Source organism: Heterocephalus glaber, unplaced genomic scaffold, assembly GCF_053883595.1.
Source record: "Heterocephalus glaber isolate CG9 unplaced genomic scaffold, H.glaber_assembly_v1.0 deba00001586, whole genome shotgun sequence".
Lineage (NCBI taxonomy): Eukaryota > Metazoa > Chordata > Mammalia > Rodentia > Bathyergidae > Heterocephalus > Heterocephalus glaber.
The window spans coordinates 6,606,480-6,624,272 of NW_028258364.1; the positions used below are offsets into that span (position 1 = coordinate 6,606,480).

The 17,793-nt window shown below is 33.7% G+C and overlaps 1 protein-coding gene across 1 annotated transcript in view; it reads left to right on the top strand.

Annotated features, from left to right (window-relative positions):
* Fat4 (FAT atypical cadherin 4) overlaps positions 1–17,793 on the top strand; it is a 192,264-nt gene that overhangs the window by 145,280 nt on the left and 29,191 nt on the right. The window contains 3 exon segments of the mRNA XM_004854950.3: positions 2,706–2,956; positions 4,862–8,023; positions 8,026–9,210. Coding sequence (XP_004855007.2) covers positions 2,706–2,956; positions 4,862–8,023; positions 8,026–9,210 — 4,598 coding nt within the window.

Here is a 17,793-nt window from a genome sequence, read left to right on the forward strand (position 1 = left end):
TCAGGGAGAGGCAAAGAAAATTTAAAAAATCAAATAAAGACATTTTAGTTTTAGTTTTAATAATGCAGCACGATAGGTTTAGTGTTCAGATAACAATGATCTCTGTACAAATAATTTAAAACAATGATTGCTTATTCTCAAATCAGAAAATAAATCAACACATTTGTTGATTTGCCCTGTGCTAAACCCATGTGAACCAGTACTGTGTCGACATGACCTGAACAGGACTTAATTTTGGCCTTAGCAACGAGTTGCAGCATTTCTTGTCTTTACTACATTCCCTCAGTTGAGTCTTACCTTCTTTATATTGTAGTTAAGTGGAAAAAACCTTGGTGAAGTCACAAAAATAGAAATTCAAGCTCTCGATCCACTGTTTATAGATTGAGCTTTTTTGTACAACTATTATTTAATCTCTCTAGACTCATATTCTCCATCTATAAAAAAATCCCAAACTAAAACTTAACTGTTGAGATTGTTTTGACTTTTAAAGAAAGAATAGATAAATTGCCTAGTTTTGTTCCATACCTACTAAGAAGTCAGTGACATGCTGACAGTTTTTACAGAACAGCATAGATGTTTAACTGTTAAGAAGTGAGCACAAAAATCACTCAGTAAACTTCATGACCTTACAGAAATACATGGGACCACAGAAGCAGGAGAGACATACATAAGTGATGAGAAACAAAGTCCCCAGTAAAGGAGGCAAATACCTCGGTGTGGTTTTATCTTAGCTGTATAGTTATCTGTAGAGTTCCTTGTATTTCTTCTCTGCTTTTACCATAGAAGTATAAATTTTCATGCCATTGGCACTACAGAATATCTCTTATTTAAAATATACTTTCCATGTACTTTAGAACTTAATAAAATTTAGAAAAATTAATCATATGAAAAGTACAACTTATTCTTTACAAAAATACTACATGTATTACTTATCATTAAACAGACAGTAGCACTTATGACAGCGTAAAAATTCAAATGTATAGTGCAAGGTTCCTTGATTATTTATTTAACCTTGGACCAAGTGCCTTATTGTTTGCTATCAACACAATGATCCTTCTCCTACATCATGGTTCTGACATATACAAAACTTCCAAGTCCAAATGTGCATTGCCCTTAGTCATTAATATTTAATTTTATGTGAATATTTAAGGAACCAAATATTTGATTGAACTTTGATTTTTACTGTCATAAATCTATTGAGAAAATTCAAGGCAATATGTATGAATCATTTCTTTTCTCTGTCAATTAAAAAATTGAATTAAATTTAATTTCTAAATTAGAACTTTATTATTTATTAATTTCTACTTTCATTAATAGTAACAAGTTTTCCAAAATAAAATCATATGCTTTCTCATAATGCATGTTCTATAAGCTTTCTTCAAAAGGTAAACTAGTTTGATAATTTTAGGAGACTTGAATTCACTGTATAGGATCAGTATTTATGCTTTATAAAGAGTCACTCCTGGTTGTCCAGGAAGTATATTCCCTTCTATTGTCATTCATTCTCGAGTCCAGCATGTGGGTATGCTAAAAATTTAAGTACTTGAGCAATACCAAGTAATTTGTCAGTACTGAAGCCATTTGTCACCTAAATCCCTTCTATATTCTTTCCTTTTTTGTAATTTTATAGGACCTCTGTTCTTTTTAAATACCACTTCCCAAATATTTTATTTCTCTAACATGGGATAAAATGATGAAATATTTGTTTTAAGCTGTGAGCATGGATGGTATACATTACTGGCTGAAGTGTAGTTTGTTTTTGTTTTTTTTCTGCATTTTCTATTAGACACTTTCTATTACTTTGTTTATATGGACAGAAACTAAGCTGTGCATGCTATTAATTCCAACAAGGATATATCTATTTGTGGGAATAAAGAAAACCTTTGAAGATACTTCCTTGCTACCCTCCAATGTTTTATTATGGACCATAAGCAATTCCTGAACCTTCAAATTGAGCTACCTCTTTCCTAATCTCTGGGACCCCACCTGAGACATAACATGAGGAATTTGGACAGAGAAAGAAAGAGTGCTTTACTCTTTATAAAGAAGAGAGAAGCTCTTCTCGGTGGAAACTGCTGCTTGCTGACCAATCTGGTTAGCATCAAACTATCCATGACAATGTATTAGCGCCCCAGACAAGAGAGCAACATAGCCATATGAGGAGTGACATATGAGAGAATTAATAACCATGAATATCTCTGTATAAATAACCAGTTCCTTAGTTGTTCTGAACAGCCAACGTATGTTAATGCAGTATTACGTCTTTAAAGAATAAGATCTCCAACTGATTTTCTCTGATTTATTATGGTATGGAACAGAAAAATAATTCTTTAGTTGATTTTTAAAAAGTTCATTTGTGATTCTGGCCACTAGCCATGATATTAGAGCAAGACCCTGATTTATACTTTCAGGCTCATTTATTTAAAACACAATAATGTTTTAAGTTCATTTTGTGATGCATGATTTGAGAGTCCTGATAAATTTGCAGAACCTTGCTTGAGGTCACTGGACCTTTTACAATAACAATTGTCAATATAATGTTCACATAAAATTTGAAGTATTTTGATTCTAGCCATATTCCTTCATTTTTGTATAATGTTACTTATAATACTTTTCATTCACACTTCAGTTTTTCAATACTAGTAGATAAGACGTTATATTATGACAAATAAAAGACAGATGTCTATCTTTGTTCTCTGCTTTAGTTATAGCATCATTGGTGGAAATTCTCAGTTCACCATCAATCCATCCACAGGACAAATCATCACAAGTGCGTTACTAGACAGAGAAACAAAAGATAATTATACTTTAATAGTAGTCTCCAGTGATGCTGGGTCTCCAGAGTCTCTTTCCAGTTCTACCAGTGTGCTTGTAACTGTGACGGATGTCAATGACAACCCACCAAGATTTCAACATCACCCCTATGTCACACATATCCCATCTCCTACTCTCCCAGGTAATCACACTACGAGACCACATGATTATATGTAAAATATGTATCAGATGTTTTCTATGAATACAGTTATGTTATTTACATATATTTCATATACATATATATTTTTGATATATATTTCTTATATGGATAGATATTTATTTCTTGTATAAGCTAATTTTTCCAATTCTCTAAAATTCCGGTTGTTTTGCCCAACTAAATTGAAGAAAATTTGAAGCTTGTAATTAATTCTTTTCTTCTAGATCTATTGTGTGTAGGCTTTTATAATTGTCACATCTTTCTTTTCACTATTTGTTAATATTGCATGAACACTGTAAATGACTAAAATAGATATTACTTTGTTTTTAAGGATGGTTATTTCCTAAAGTATATTTTGTAATTTTCTTGAGAGAAGGAGGATTATCTCTATTTTTCATGTCATAATCCCAGCATCTGAAACATTATCTAGGAGGTAGTAGGCATTCAAATATAATTGTTGGTGGAAAATAAATATCTTATTCAGTTCTTCATAGATATTTATTTTATAGAGTATTTAATAAATAAATACTTCTAAATAATATTTATATTTTATTCCAGTTTTTCTGGGTGTAAGTTTTTCTGTTAGTAAGTTTATGGTGCCATTTACAAACTGCTTTCATACTGATAATATACATTTACCTTTCTACGTCTTTTTCAAATTCAGTTTTATCATTTGTTTATTTGAAAAAATGGCTTACTTTCTTAACAATTGCACAAATATGGTATTTTTAAATGAATTTTCAAACAGGAAAATACACATAGTTTGTGATTAATTTAGTCTTTTTCATTTACAATATTTTAATTAGAAAAAAAATGGATCCAGTATTCCTCCTCTTAGTAATTTTTGATCTTTTATCAACTTGAGAAGTCTAACTGATACCAATTGTAAGTATAAAATCCATAAATGTATATGCCAACTTTCTATCCAAAGAAATGCAAACATCAAAATCAAAAATCTATGATGAAAGTCTTTAGCTGAAATTACTCTGCCAGTCTTGATTCTAATTACATGCAATGTGTGGTGGCGCACTAGACCATCTCCCCTGCAAAATGAGATATGCTTAAGCATCTTTTCCTCATTAGACTTTTTATAATTATGAAAGTTACTGCATTTTTTTAATAAAAAACTTTTCACTTTTGTCACACACTCTTCTCTAGGGGTGTTTGGAAGTGTTTCTGAATGAGAATATTGAAAAAAATATGTCCGTATGGAAGATTTTCTACATATTTAGACTACAATCTGTTACACTGGCACTCATTCAAAGCACTAACTTTTGAAATCCAAATTGGATCCATCCTTCCTCAGTTCTTATTTCTTACTCATTTACAGTTATTTTAATTTATTTATGCATATATATATACACACATATATGCAGACACATACTTTCTCTCTATGTAACCACAGGTTACCGGTAAAAGACTCTTGCTACGAAACACTAGTTATCATGATACAGTAAATTTTAAAAACATTTTTGTTGCCCTGATTGGGCAATGATATCTTTTAGCTGGCAGAAGCACAGTTCTTTACAAAGCTTGTATGTTATCATGCTTATTGGAATATGTTATGTGCAGATTTTTCTCCTGGGAGCTATGACTCTGAGTGATAAGCCAGTTGCCTTCATTGTGCTTCTCTCAAAGGGATACTAAAAAATATTAAATCTAGTAGATCATATGGGTTTTAGTGAGCAAATAAAACACCAATCTGTGAAGATTATCATTAAACATATTGACTGGGAAACTTCGGAAAAAATGTAGAAGATACTGTTCTCTCCAGGAATCATAAGAAAAGGTCACATCATGAGGCAATATAGATTTCTAATACATTAATCTACTATGAATATTTTATTTTGTTTCTATGGGATTATAACTGTAAACTCCCTCTTTTTATAGGTTCGTTTGTCTTCGCAGTTACAGTTACAGATGCTGATATTGGACCCAATTCTGAACTGCATTACTCTCTTTCGGGTAGAAACTCTGAAAAATTTCGCATTGATCCCTTGAGGGGAGCAATCATGGCAGCGGGGCCACTCAGTGGAGCTTCAGAAGTGACATTTTCTGTCCATGTGAAAGATGGTGGTTCAATTCCAAAAACAGATTCTACAACAGTAACTGTGAGATTTGTGAACAAGGCAGATTTTCCTAAAGTCAGAGCCAAAGAACAAACATTCATGTTTCCTGAAAACCAACCAGTAGGCACTCTTGTCACCACCATTACAGGATCCTCTTTGAGAGGAGAAGCTTTGTCCTATTATATTGCAAGTGGGAATCTTGGGAATACTTTTCAAATGGATCAATTAACAGGACAAGTGTCTATTAGTCAACCTTTGGATTTTGAAAAGATACAAAAGTATCTTGTGTGGATAGAGGCCAGAGATGGAGGCTTCCCTCCTTTCTCTTCTTATGAAAAACTTGACATAACAGTATTAGATGTCAATGACAATTCCCCAATTTTTAAAGAAGATCCATTTGTATCAGAAATATTAGAAAACCTTTCTCCTAGGAAAATACTTACTGTTTCTGCAATGGACAAGGACAGTGGACCAAATGGACAACTGGATTATGAAATTGTCCATGGCAACAAAGAAAACAGTTTCAGTATCAATCATGCCACTGGTGAAATTAGAAGCATTCGACCATTAGACAGAGAAAAAGTATCTCATTATATGCTTACCGTAAAATCTTCAGACAAAGGTTCTCCTTCTCAAAGTACCTCAGTAAAAGTCATTATTAACATTTTAGATGAAAATGATAACGCCCCTAGATTTTCTCAAATATTTAGTGCCCATGTTCCTGAAAATTCCCCTTTAGGATACATTGTTACACGTGTCACTACTTCTGATGAAGACATTGGTACAAATGCAATTAGCAGATATTCGATAACAGACATGAGTCTTCCATTTACAATTAACCCCAGCACAGGAGATATCATCATTAGTAGACCTTTGAACAGAGAAGATACAGACCGTTATCGAATCCGAGTTTCTGCGCATGATTCTGGATGGACTGTAAGTACAGATGTCACAATATTTGTGACAGATATCAATGACAATGCCCCAAGATTTAGCAGACCCTCCTATTATTTAGACTGCCCTGAGCTTACTGATATTGGCTCCAAAGTGACTCAGGTATATGCAACAGATCCTGATGAGGGATCAAATGGGCAAATATTTTATTTTATAAAATCTCAGTCAGAATATTTCAGGATTAATGCCACAACTGGAGAGATTTTCAACAAGCAGGCCTTAAAATACCAGAATGTCAGTGGCTTCAGCAATGTGAACATTAACAGGCATAGTTTCATAGTGACATCTTCAGATCGAGGTAATCCTTCTTTACTTAGTGAGACAACTGTTACTATCAACATAGTTGACAGTAATGACAATGCACCTCAGTTTCTTAGAGATAAATATTTCACCCCAGTCACCAAAAATGTTAAAGTTGGTACGAAGCTAATCAAAGTGACTGCAGTAGATGATAAAGACTTTGGATTGAATTCTGAACTGGAATATTTCATTTCTAATGAAAATTATTTAGGGAAATTTAAATTGGACAATGATACTGGATGGATTTCTGTAGCATCTTCCTTGATTTCTGACTTGAATCAAAACTTTCTGATCACAGTCACGGCACAGGATAAAGGAAACCCTCCACTTTCTTCCCAAGCAACTGTTCAAATAACTGTCACTGAGGAAAACTACCACACACCTGAATTTTCTCAAAGCCACATGAGTACAACCATCCCTGAAAGCCACAGTATTGGGGCCATAGTTAGAACTGTTTCTGCCAGAGATCGAGATGCAGCTATGAATGGCTTGATTACATACACCATTTCTGCAGGAAATGAAGAAGGCATTTTTGCAATCAATTCCTCCACAGGTGTATTAACATTAGCCAAAGCTCTTGATTATGAGCTATGCCAGAAGCATGAAATAACTATTAGTGCAACAGATGGAGGATGGGTTGCAAGAACTGGTTACTGCAGTGTGACTATAACTGTGATTGATGTGAATGACAATTCTCCAGTATTTGTTCCTGATGAATATTTCCCTACTGTTTTGGAAAATGCTCCAAGTGGGACAACAGTTATCCACCTAAATGCAACAGATAATGACTCTGGAACCAATGCTGTGATTGCATATACTGTTCAGTCATCAGACAGTGACCTCTTTGTCATTGACCCCAACACAGGAGTCATTACCACCCAAGGCTTCTTAGACTTTGAAACCAAGCAGAGCTACCATCTTATTGTGAAAGCCTTCAATGTGCCTGATGAAGAAAGGTGTAGCTTTGCCACTGTTAATATACAATTAAAAGGAACAAATGAATATGTGCCTCGTTTTGTTTCCAAACTTTACTATTTTGAAATCTCAGAAGCAGCTCCTAAAGGTACCATAGTTGGAGAAGTGTTTGCCAGTGACCGTGATATGGGCACTGATGGGGAGGTACACTATTTAATTTTTGGTAATAGTCGAAAGAAAGGTTTCCAGATCAATAAGAAGACTGGACAAATTTATGTTTCTGGGCTTCTTGATAGAGAAAAAGAAGAACGGGTATCTTTGAAAGTATTGGCCAAGAATTTTGGCAGCATTAGGGGTGCTGATATAGACGAAGTCACTGTAAATGTCACTGTGCTTGATGCCAACGACCCACCTGTATTTAGTCTAAATATCTACAACGTCCAGATCAGTGAAGGGGTGCCAATAGGAACTCATGTGACCTTTGTCAGTGCCTTTGACTCCGACTCCATCCCGAGCTGGAGCAGGTTTTCTTATTTCATCGGATCAGGGAATGAAAATGGTGCCTTTTCCGTTAATCCACAGACAGGACAAATCACTGTTACTGCTGAATTAGATCGAGAAACCCTACCTATCTATAATCTCACGGTTTTGGCTGTTGATTCAGGAATCCCCTCTGCAACAGGAAGTGCCTCCTTATTAGTCACCTTAGAAGACATAAATGATAATGGGCCCATGTTGACTGTCAGTGAAGGAGAAGTTATGGAAAACAAACGACCAGGGACTCCAGTAATGACCCTTCAGTCCACTGATCCTGACCTCCTCCTAATCAAGGCCCCTTTACCTATTACCTGCTAAGCACAGGTCCTGCCACCAATTATTTTAGTCTCAACACTGCTGGAGTTCTGAGCACAACCAGAGAGATTGACAGAGAGCAGATTGCAGACTTCTACCTGTCTGTGGTTACTAGGGATTCTGGTGTCCCTCAGATGTCTTCCACAGGAACAGTGCACATCACAGTTATAGACCAAAATGACAATCCTTCTCAGTCTCGGACAGTGGAGATATTTGTTAACTATTATGGCAACTTGTTCCCTGGTGGAATTTTAGGCTCCGTGAAGCCACAGGATCCAGATGTGTTAGACAGTTTCCACTGTTCCCTCACATCCGGAGTGACAAGCCTCTTCAGTATTCCAGGAGGCACCTGTGATTTAAATTCCCAGGCACGGTCCACAGATGGCACATTTGATCTGACTGTCCTTAGCAATGATGGAGTTCACAGCACAGTCACAAGCAACATCCGAGTTTTCTTTGCTGGATTTTCTAATGCTACAGTGGATAACAGTATCTTGCTTCGAGTCAGTGTACCAACAGTAAAGGACTTCTTGACTAACCACTACCTTCATTTCTTACGCATTGCCAGCTCTCAGCTAACAGGCTTAGGGACTGCTGTGCAACTCTATGGTGCCTATGAAGAGAATAATAAAACATTTCTTTTGGCAGCTGTGAGGAGAAATAATAATCAATATGTGAATCCCAGTGGTGTAGCCACCTTCTTTGAAAGTATCAAAGAGATCATTTTCCGGCAGAGTGGAGTAAAGGTGGAATCTGTGGACCATGACTCCTGTGTTCACGGTCCCTGCCAGAATGGAGGGAGCTGTATTAGAAGACTGGCTGTGGGCTCCACACTGAAAAGCCACGAGAGTCTCCCTGTTATCATCGTGGCAAATGAACCTCTGCACCCTTTCTTATGCAAGTGTCTACCAGGTTATGCTGGCAGCTGGTGTGAAATAGATATAGATGAATGCCTTCCAACCCCTTGCCACAATGGTGGGACCTGTCACAATTTAGTGGGAGGGTTTTCATGCAGCTGCCCAGAAGGCTTCACAGGGAGGGCCTGTGAGAGAGATATCAATGAGTGCCTGCCCAGTCCTTGCAAGAATGGGGCTGTCTGCCATAATTTTCCAGGAGGCTTCAACTGTGTTTGCAAAACTGGATACACAGGTATGACAATATTTTACTTTGTTTTCCTAAAACATTAGCCATGTCGTGTATAGTAGAAAGTAAAGAAATTTGTCACTTTAAATGTCTTTTTATCAGTAAACATAATCATAACATATACTTTTAAAACTTCAATATTAGTTGAAAAATATTTTGATCACTTTATATATGTGTACTATATTTACTTCTTGCTAGAAACCTGTAAGGTAAGGATATTTTCTAGTTATTACAAACAAGAAAATTGAACTAGAGAGAAGTTACATAAGTTTTTGACAGTGATCCAGTTAATTTGTAATAGTGTCATGATTGAAGTCTACACAGTTAATTCCAGAGTTTAAACTCTTAGTCTGCTCATTGTCTCTTATAAGAATTTAAAAAAATGTTTTCCTAAAAGCATATGATAAATTTTAAAGTACGTGGTTCGTATAAAACCTAAGACCTGGAGCATTTTATGTCCTAAATAACTGTTACCAATTATTGGTGTTGATTCTTTTACATTATCATCCTCATTTTATGATCTTGCCAGTCATAATCATTCATGTGTTCCATACTGTGAAGAGACTACAGAAAAGGCATGCTTTAAGATTAAGATTAAAATGGCTTATTTTTAGTAGTTGGGTAGAAAACATAATAGGCTGATTTCTCAGGTAAGCCAGGAAAAAAAAAAGGAGCCACAGTTTACCTTGACATTTCAGAAGAAAGATTAAACATTTACTGGTAAATTTGTTCGACTAGTCTTTAACATCATAATAAGATATGATATTCATTATAGAAATATCTCTCTGTTTTCTTTCATTTATATTTAACAATCTTCCATCTGTTTACTAGCTGATCAGTGCTTGGTGTTCCTTCAAATTTGAATAATAATTATTCTGTTTACAAATCTGAGAGTTAAATTCTCTCCTATACATTGCACTACATATTTTTAGAACATTTATATTATATTGTATTGGTCTGAAATGTTAAACTTAAAGTGCTATAAAATAGCCAAAGCCAAGACAGGTTTTTATAGTGTTTTTGTAGGTGTTTCATAGAATAAAATTTTATGAGATTTTTAAAAAAGAAAAATGCATTTTGGTAGTATACTTTAAAGGTGCTCATCATGTGTATACTTATTGTTTTATGTTTGGAAAATTGTTAATATAAAGCATGGTTGGAAAAACTGAAGCAGAGCATACAGACTTTCCTTTTAGAAAAGTAATGTCCCTGAAATATAAATGAAGAAAAGGGACAGCAAGCATGTGTAATGGAAAGAACAGAGATCTGATAGAATTTGATTTAGCTTTAGCTTTTGGGAAGTCACCTAACCTTGTCGACCCTTAATTTCCCCATCTATAACAGAATATATAGTTAAAATAATCATAATTACTTATGTTTGAGGACTGTTAAATAAATAAATATGTTTGAAAATAACTAGAACATTGTCTAGCATACAATAACCGGCACTGTTAACTAGTATCATTAGTATAGTGGTAGCAATAAAAACATGCCACAGAATTACTAAAAAGACATAGGGGCTGAATAGCCTAAGATACCTTAAATGTTAATAGAAATGTATCTTTAGGATCATGAATAGTAATGCTTTATCAGTACTGTGAGTTTAAGATTCCTAGAAAACTTTCTTCATTCCCACTCATCCTAAAAATTGTCTCCTTGGCTGAAAATTCAAAAATAAAATATTTCTTTGTCTTATTTTAATATAGGCACTTGTTGACACTTAAATTTAGAGTCTATTTCTATTAGTACCAGAATGAAAAAAGCATATGAATTTTATATTGGTGGGGGACAGAGAAAGTACCAGTATTGCAAGTGAAGGCAACATAGGCTGATTTCGACATAAATGTAGCTTACTTCATGAATGGGCATGTTACTTCTCTCTAGCTTTTTCTTTCTTTGTCTTCTCATATTTAAATGTACACATATAGTGTTTAAAATGTGACAGGTGAGACTTTTAGGAATGCCATGATTTTCATCATAAAATATTAACATCTATTTAATGGCTATGTTGAACACTGCTTAAATCTCCTTGTCCTATAGACTTTATTATATGTAATTCCTACAACTTTGTGAGCTAGATATGATCATCATTCACATTTCAAAAACAAAAGCAAAAAAAAAAAACAACACCTGGATGTTAGAAAGATTAGAGGAGATTAAATAATTCACTTGCAGTGGGAGCATGAAAAGTGTCCTCCTTGAGTTTTGATTATGAGTTTGAGTCCAGAGCCTCTGGCCTTCATGTTCATATTGCACTTCATCACTCTCTCATTTGTACTTGGTATAGAGTGTTTTGGTGAGTTCTTCATATCTGTTAAGAGCTTTTTTCTCATTTTCTAATTTTTCCTCAGAATAAGCCCTGGAGAGAGTGTTCTTGTCAAAGGCTAGTCAGGACTTGAAACTAGACTAAGTCTTTCAGGCAAGAAGGTATTTGAAATAAAAAGAAATCACTTACCGAACCTTCACCCTGGCTGAGGTTCAGGGATGTCAACAGTAAAGACATGCAGGGACTGACGCAGCCACTGCAGACCACCTTGCTGCAGTGGGCAATTTTGTCTGGTCTCTGTCATTGGCAGAATATATAAAGCCATGCTGTGCTGGTAAGGAGTCTAGGAAAAGTAGTTTACAGACCTCTAGCTCTGCAATACAGAAAGACAGGAAGGATGCTGTCAGTAGATGATATCGGCCAATGAGAAGTATTATTAAAGATGTCTATTTTACATTATAGGAAATTAAGCCTATGTGTTGCTGGCCCTAACCCTAGAGCCAGAGATACCAAAGACTACATAATGATCTTTTTGTCTCAAAAAGCTCCCTTAAAGTTATGTAATAATGCTAAGTACACCCCCCTCATGTTACTTCTGTCTCCAAATGATCACAGATGTCATAAACAAACATAAAAGAGAATGATTAATATGAATCTTACATTTTTTGAAATTCTGTAATGTATTATTTTAAATTCTATATGAAAACACTTGTAGTAAACAGAGCAGATAAAGCCTGATAGTTTTCTTTCTTTTATTTTGCAAGAAACAGTGAGACAGAAAGTACCACGACCAACATTAATCCATACTCTTAGGAATGTTTCATTTAAATTTATGTATTTGTCTAATGGTCTTTGTGAAGATAATCCCCAAAGAATCACCCTGACTTATTCTTTGCAGCTAGTCTCTACCTGCTAGCTGGCCAGGGAAGATGGAGCTAATACACTAAATTCTAGAGCTAGTCTGACATGATAGCCCTAAGACAAAATCCGTGCTTATGTATATGTGTGCCTCATAGAGTGAATGTTTAAAAATGCTTATACTAGATAGACTGTACTCTTTTTATTTTTCATGAACATGTAATAATTTTAAATATTTATGGGATACTGCAGGACATTATATTAAGTGAAATAAACCAGACACAGAAGGCAAATACCGCATGTTCTCTTTCTTATGTGGAAGCTCAAAAAAGTCCATCTGGAAGCATATTAGTGACTAGTAGTGTCTGAGAAGAATGCAGAGAGAAAAGAAAGAAGGAGATTGGGTAATGGGTGGATATTCCTTCTGTTAGCATTGATTAAACTCTAGCTCCTTAGTGAAGCCATGCTTCATTAAGGCCTGTATATATTTACTTCTCTTTTGGCCACCTGAGTTTTTTAGATTTTCTCTTGCATTTTATCAATAGTGTTAGTTTATGGAATTTCAACTGAGGCTTCTATACTCCCCTTGCCAAATCTTACACAAACACACACACACGCACACACACAAACACCAGTGTAGATTTTGTGTGGTACTAGAAATAGTGTCAAATATTAATAGAGTAAGAGGCTTATGAATTGATGTAAACTGAGAAACTTTATGCTACCAATTACAGAGAATGAGTATTAGTGGAACAAGGATTTTGCTTGGAGAACATCTTATAAGGAGGCAGGTACTTGTGAAAATGAAAATTATGGGACAGAAAAGATATGAAAGTATATAAATTACAATCATATCACAAATTTAGACCTTAAATATTTACTTTTTAAACTTTATTTTCCAGTATGACTATAGGACCATATACATAATAAATATGGGATAACAAACTGTACTTTAAAGTGAATGAATGATTTAGAGAACTTGAATTTGTTTTTATAACATGTTTCTGATGTTTTCTTAGTTACCAGAAAAAATGCAAAGGAAAAGTTAAAAAACACTTACATTGTGATATGTTCCATTACAATTTATGTTTCAATATTAAGAAAATTTCTTATAATTTAACTCATATCACTAAAGGGATTAACTATATTAATTATATTAAAAAGATTAATGCTTTTTAGCATTAAATGCATGAAAAATTAATTTCTAGATTTTCACAGTATTTAATGAATATTAATAATTACTCAGTTTTCAGTGCATGTAGAAAAAGGTATAGTTTTCTTAGGAGATGAGTTGAGAGATTAGCAAGTGAGAATATATTCTTTTAAGATCATGACACACAGTGTACCTACCATTGTTACTTTTTAATTATTTGTCATGAAATTTTATTTTTTCATAGAAATGTTTTTGTGTTTTCTTTAATATCTACTTTTATTACATTAAAATAAAAATGAATCATATAAATAAATAAAATCTATTTAATATTGGCCGGGTATTTAGCTCAGTGGTTTTGCCGCCTGCTGCGCAAGCACAAGGACCTGAGTTTGATCCCCAGTATAAAAAATATATATATATTTAATATTATTCACACTTCAGAATTCCAGGAGATTCTAAAAGAAAACATCAACCTGAAAGTATAAATTAGTACTTCTCTTCCTATACAAAGGAAAATGTCTTGCATTTAGTAGAACACTAATAAGAAAGTAAAAGAATAGTCTATAATATCCTCAGTTTGTGTCTTCCAGCACGCAAGTTATCACTGTCTGCAGCACATCCCTGATGTTGAGGACTTGATAGGAAAGGGTGGTGTTATAAAATTCAGCATGTAGGTAGAGTTTATTTCTAAATCTGGACCTATTATAATATAATTAGCTCCTAGCCCATTTAATCTTTCCTTTCACTTTCACACATCTGGATGCATTTGAGATGTGCTATTTGGAATAATGCCAGGAGTTTATTTCCATTGAAGTTTCCTGTGTTCTCCAATATGTCCCTCTATTTCAGGGGAGGATGAGATTCATCTGTTCCTTACTTTTATGTCATTTGACAGTATAAGTAGTGATTTTTTCCATCTATAAAAGGTTATATACAGGCTTTGCAGGTACTTTTCCTGAAAAACTTGGCAAATATTTTCCTTTATAAAGATGGAAGGAATAACTAAAAGTCAGTTTTTGAAAAATCGCTACAGTTATATATAAGTGTTTGGGGACAAGAAAAAAATCAAAGTGTCCAAAGGATATTAGGTGAATAAATATGAACTACAGTTATCATTGATATATAGAATAGTGGCTCGTGTAAGAGAAGATAAAAGGCTTAATTTTTGTTTTGATGTTTTTATTTCCAAGAGTGAGATTAGGCAGTTTACCTTAAGTGGTGTGTGTATTACCTTATATAGGAATCAATATCTTGGATTTCTAGTGACTTGAGTGCTTCTTACTCCTGCAGAAAATGGGCATGTATTTGTAAGTAGGCTCATCATGAATATTATGGAGTGTCTCATATGGTCTTATATTTGTGCATGCTTTATAATACAAAGGTAAAAAATGGGGACTTATTTTGCTCTTCTTACTGGCTACCTCTGATTTGGTATACAAAACCATAATGCTATGAAATAGCATACTTGGGTGAGCTGTCTTGATAGGGCCTCTTACAATAATGGGAAACATTTATAGAGTGTCCCAGAAAAGCCACTGCCTTACTCTCCCACAGTGGTAGGATTACAGTTTGTGTGCTACCACCCCTGCCTAAAATAGATGCTTTTTGCCAAAAATAATTTTTAAAATCTAATGAGCACAAAGATTCAAAATAAATAGCATATATTTATCGTAGAATATTTGTTAATAATTATACTAATTACAAAATGGACTTTGGTAGTTACCCATGTTCCCCCTTCTTCCCAATGCATAAAACACAAAAGAAGCAAACGTAGCACGTATGGTCATCTGGTATACATACTATCTAAGCTAGTAAGTAGGAGGCAATATGAACTAAAGGATATGAAAAATCATATCTTTAAGAGGTATTCAAATTTAGTAGACGGGAATTTAGTTTTGTTCTTTAAAATCTAACATAAAAATATGTTTTTGGACAAGTGAAACTTGAATATACATCCTTGTTGGAAATACCATAGGCATTCGCAGTAGATTCAGTTTATGTTCAACACATTATCACACCTTTTGCCCTGGAACAAGATCAGGGTAAATTTCTTTCATAAATTTAATCTATAATCTTAGCCCTTCTGTAGATACACTGGCCTCAGTATCATGCACTTATTTTCATTTTCAGCAATTGCCATTCTTATGTGCTAAGAGTTTTACATCCTAAAGCACATTTCCTTCTATCTACAAAAACTAGTGCATGTCAACAGAATTAATTGATGGATGTTAAAGCAGTTAGACCAATTTATTCTTATAAATAACTGCTGTGCACGTAAACAGATTTTAAGATAAAAAGAGCTCCTTGTGTTCATAAGGCCTGGTTGCATTTCTCTGTGTAAGTGCTGTCAGTGCACTTCCAAGCCTCAAGGCACTGGCGAGTATTGTTAATTGACTTGCAGCATTAATTAAGTTAATGATCCAAGACTTTACTTCACAGTGCTCTAACACATTGGTTATTATACCAGGAGCATGTTAGAGTCATTCAGACTGCTGCATCCCCTGATCATCACTATGCCAGTAACAGTACAGTTGTAGGAGACAGAGCTGTAGAGGACAATACAGAATTTACTGTTCATTTCTAATTGACCAGTAGAGCATGTACATTCCAAACATGAGAAATACGTATTCAAAGTTTTTCTTTTGATTCTAAGTAAAAATATGCCATTGTTCTCTCTTACAAAGGAAGAAAAAAATCTTTTTCAGGAATAATTTAAACTAAAACTTTAAGTTTTCAAAGTGTGTCTTTCGATCTAATTAGCATGGCAATATCTTTGAAATTGTAAAATAATTTTTTACTCACGAATTGGAGAAATGCTACATTTATGAATGGTGAATAGTTTCCATACTATAACAACAAAGACTATTTTCCAAATTCAATACATTTTCCTTTATTTAATTCCTAGAAAGTGTTTTATGCATTTTGATTATCTCCTAAGAAAAATAAGAAAATTTCTTTCAATCAAAATGTTAAATAAAAGGTTAAGTTTGTTTTTTCTGACCAATTTTTATTTCTATTATTGTACATTTTAAAAATCATATTATATTGAAAATTTAAGTTTTTAAATAAAATCATTCTCAAAACTAATACTGTATTAGTTTTAATTTCTTCCGTGTCTAAAATAACTATGTTTTTAAATTCAGGAAATAGGCTTATTTATATTAGGATATTTTTCCAGCCCTCTCTTTGAACTAACTACAGTAGCCTATATTTTATATTTAAATTAAGCTCAGATGTCTTTGTAAAAAAAATCTAATTTTGTAATGGGTAAATGAAATAGCTGACTTATGTAAATTATATGTAAAAACATGTATATTTACTTATTACTGTTTATACAGAAATTTTAAAAGTAGCATTTCTAAGCCAAATTTGAAAAAGATAGAGTTGAGGAGCTTTATAAAATCAGTGAGTTTTTATATTCTTCATTTGTTTTGTTAGAGAAAACAGACTGAGTGTATTTGACTAAGTGTATATGACAGTACACCCCTAAAATTTGCAATTCTTGGTTCCTTAAATCTAGTCCTTAAGAAATAAGGTTAACAATTTTATAATATTCTGTCACAGTATAAATGTATATGAATCTACATATTTAATAAATACTACTTTTAACACCACTTTAAAAAAATTTTTCGGAAAAAAAAAGAAAGTAAAACCATATTTAGCCCAGTAGTATATGTACTAAGTGTATCTTCTTACACTGAAACAAAGATGGAAGGAATGGGATATAATTTTCCTGATGGTAAATATGTAATAAAAAGTTTTGCCAATAGGTCTTATTTATTCTCTATTGGACAATACTGATTTTCTTTAAAGAAACAAAATCCACATCTCTAACTTGGTCTGTCACACATCCAGTTGGAAAACAACATGGGAGGGAATTCTATGAAACAGCATCTCTCTGGTGTGAAATAAAGCCTGAGTTTATAGTAAAGTTGTCTGGCCTGTTCCTGAAATGTAACACATTGCTGCAATACTAAAACTTAATTTCTGTGGCTCTAAATTAGTAACTTGTTTATTTTTAAGCTCTCTCTTTAGAATAGAAAAGTATTCTCAGTTATTTTACTCAGAATTTTGCCTTGTAAGGAGGTTACCAATTTTATTTATAAAGGGAAAAATGTCGTGTTTATGATTATATGATGTACAGAAACAGGCTTAGTTAGCAGTGTCACAAGGCTTTACTCACACTTATAATTTCAGACCAGTACAATTGTGGCTACGTAATCAAGCCACAAAAACAAAACTGACTTAAACAGAAACTATGACTATGTGTAAGCAGTTACTATGACAAAATACCTCATGATTAACATTAAAT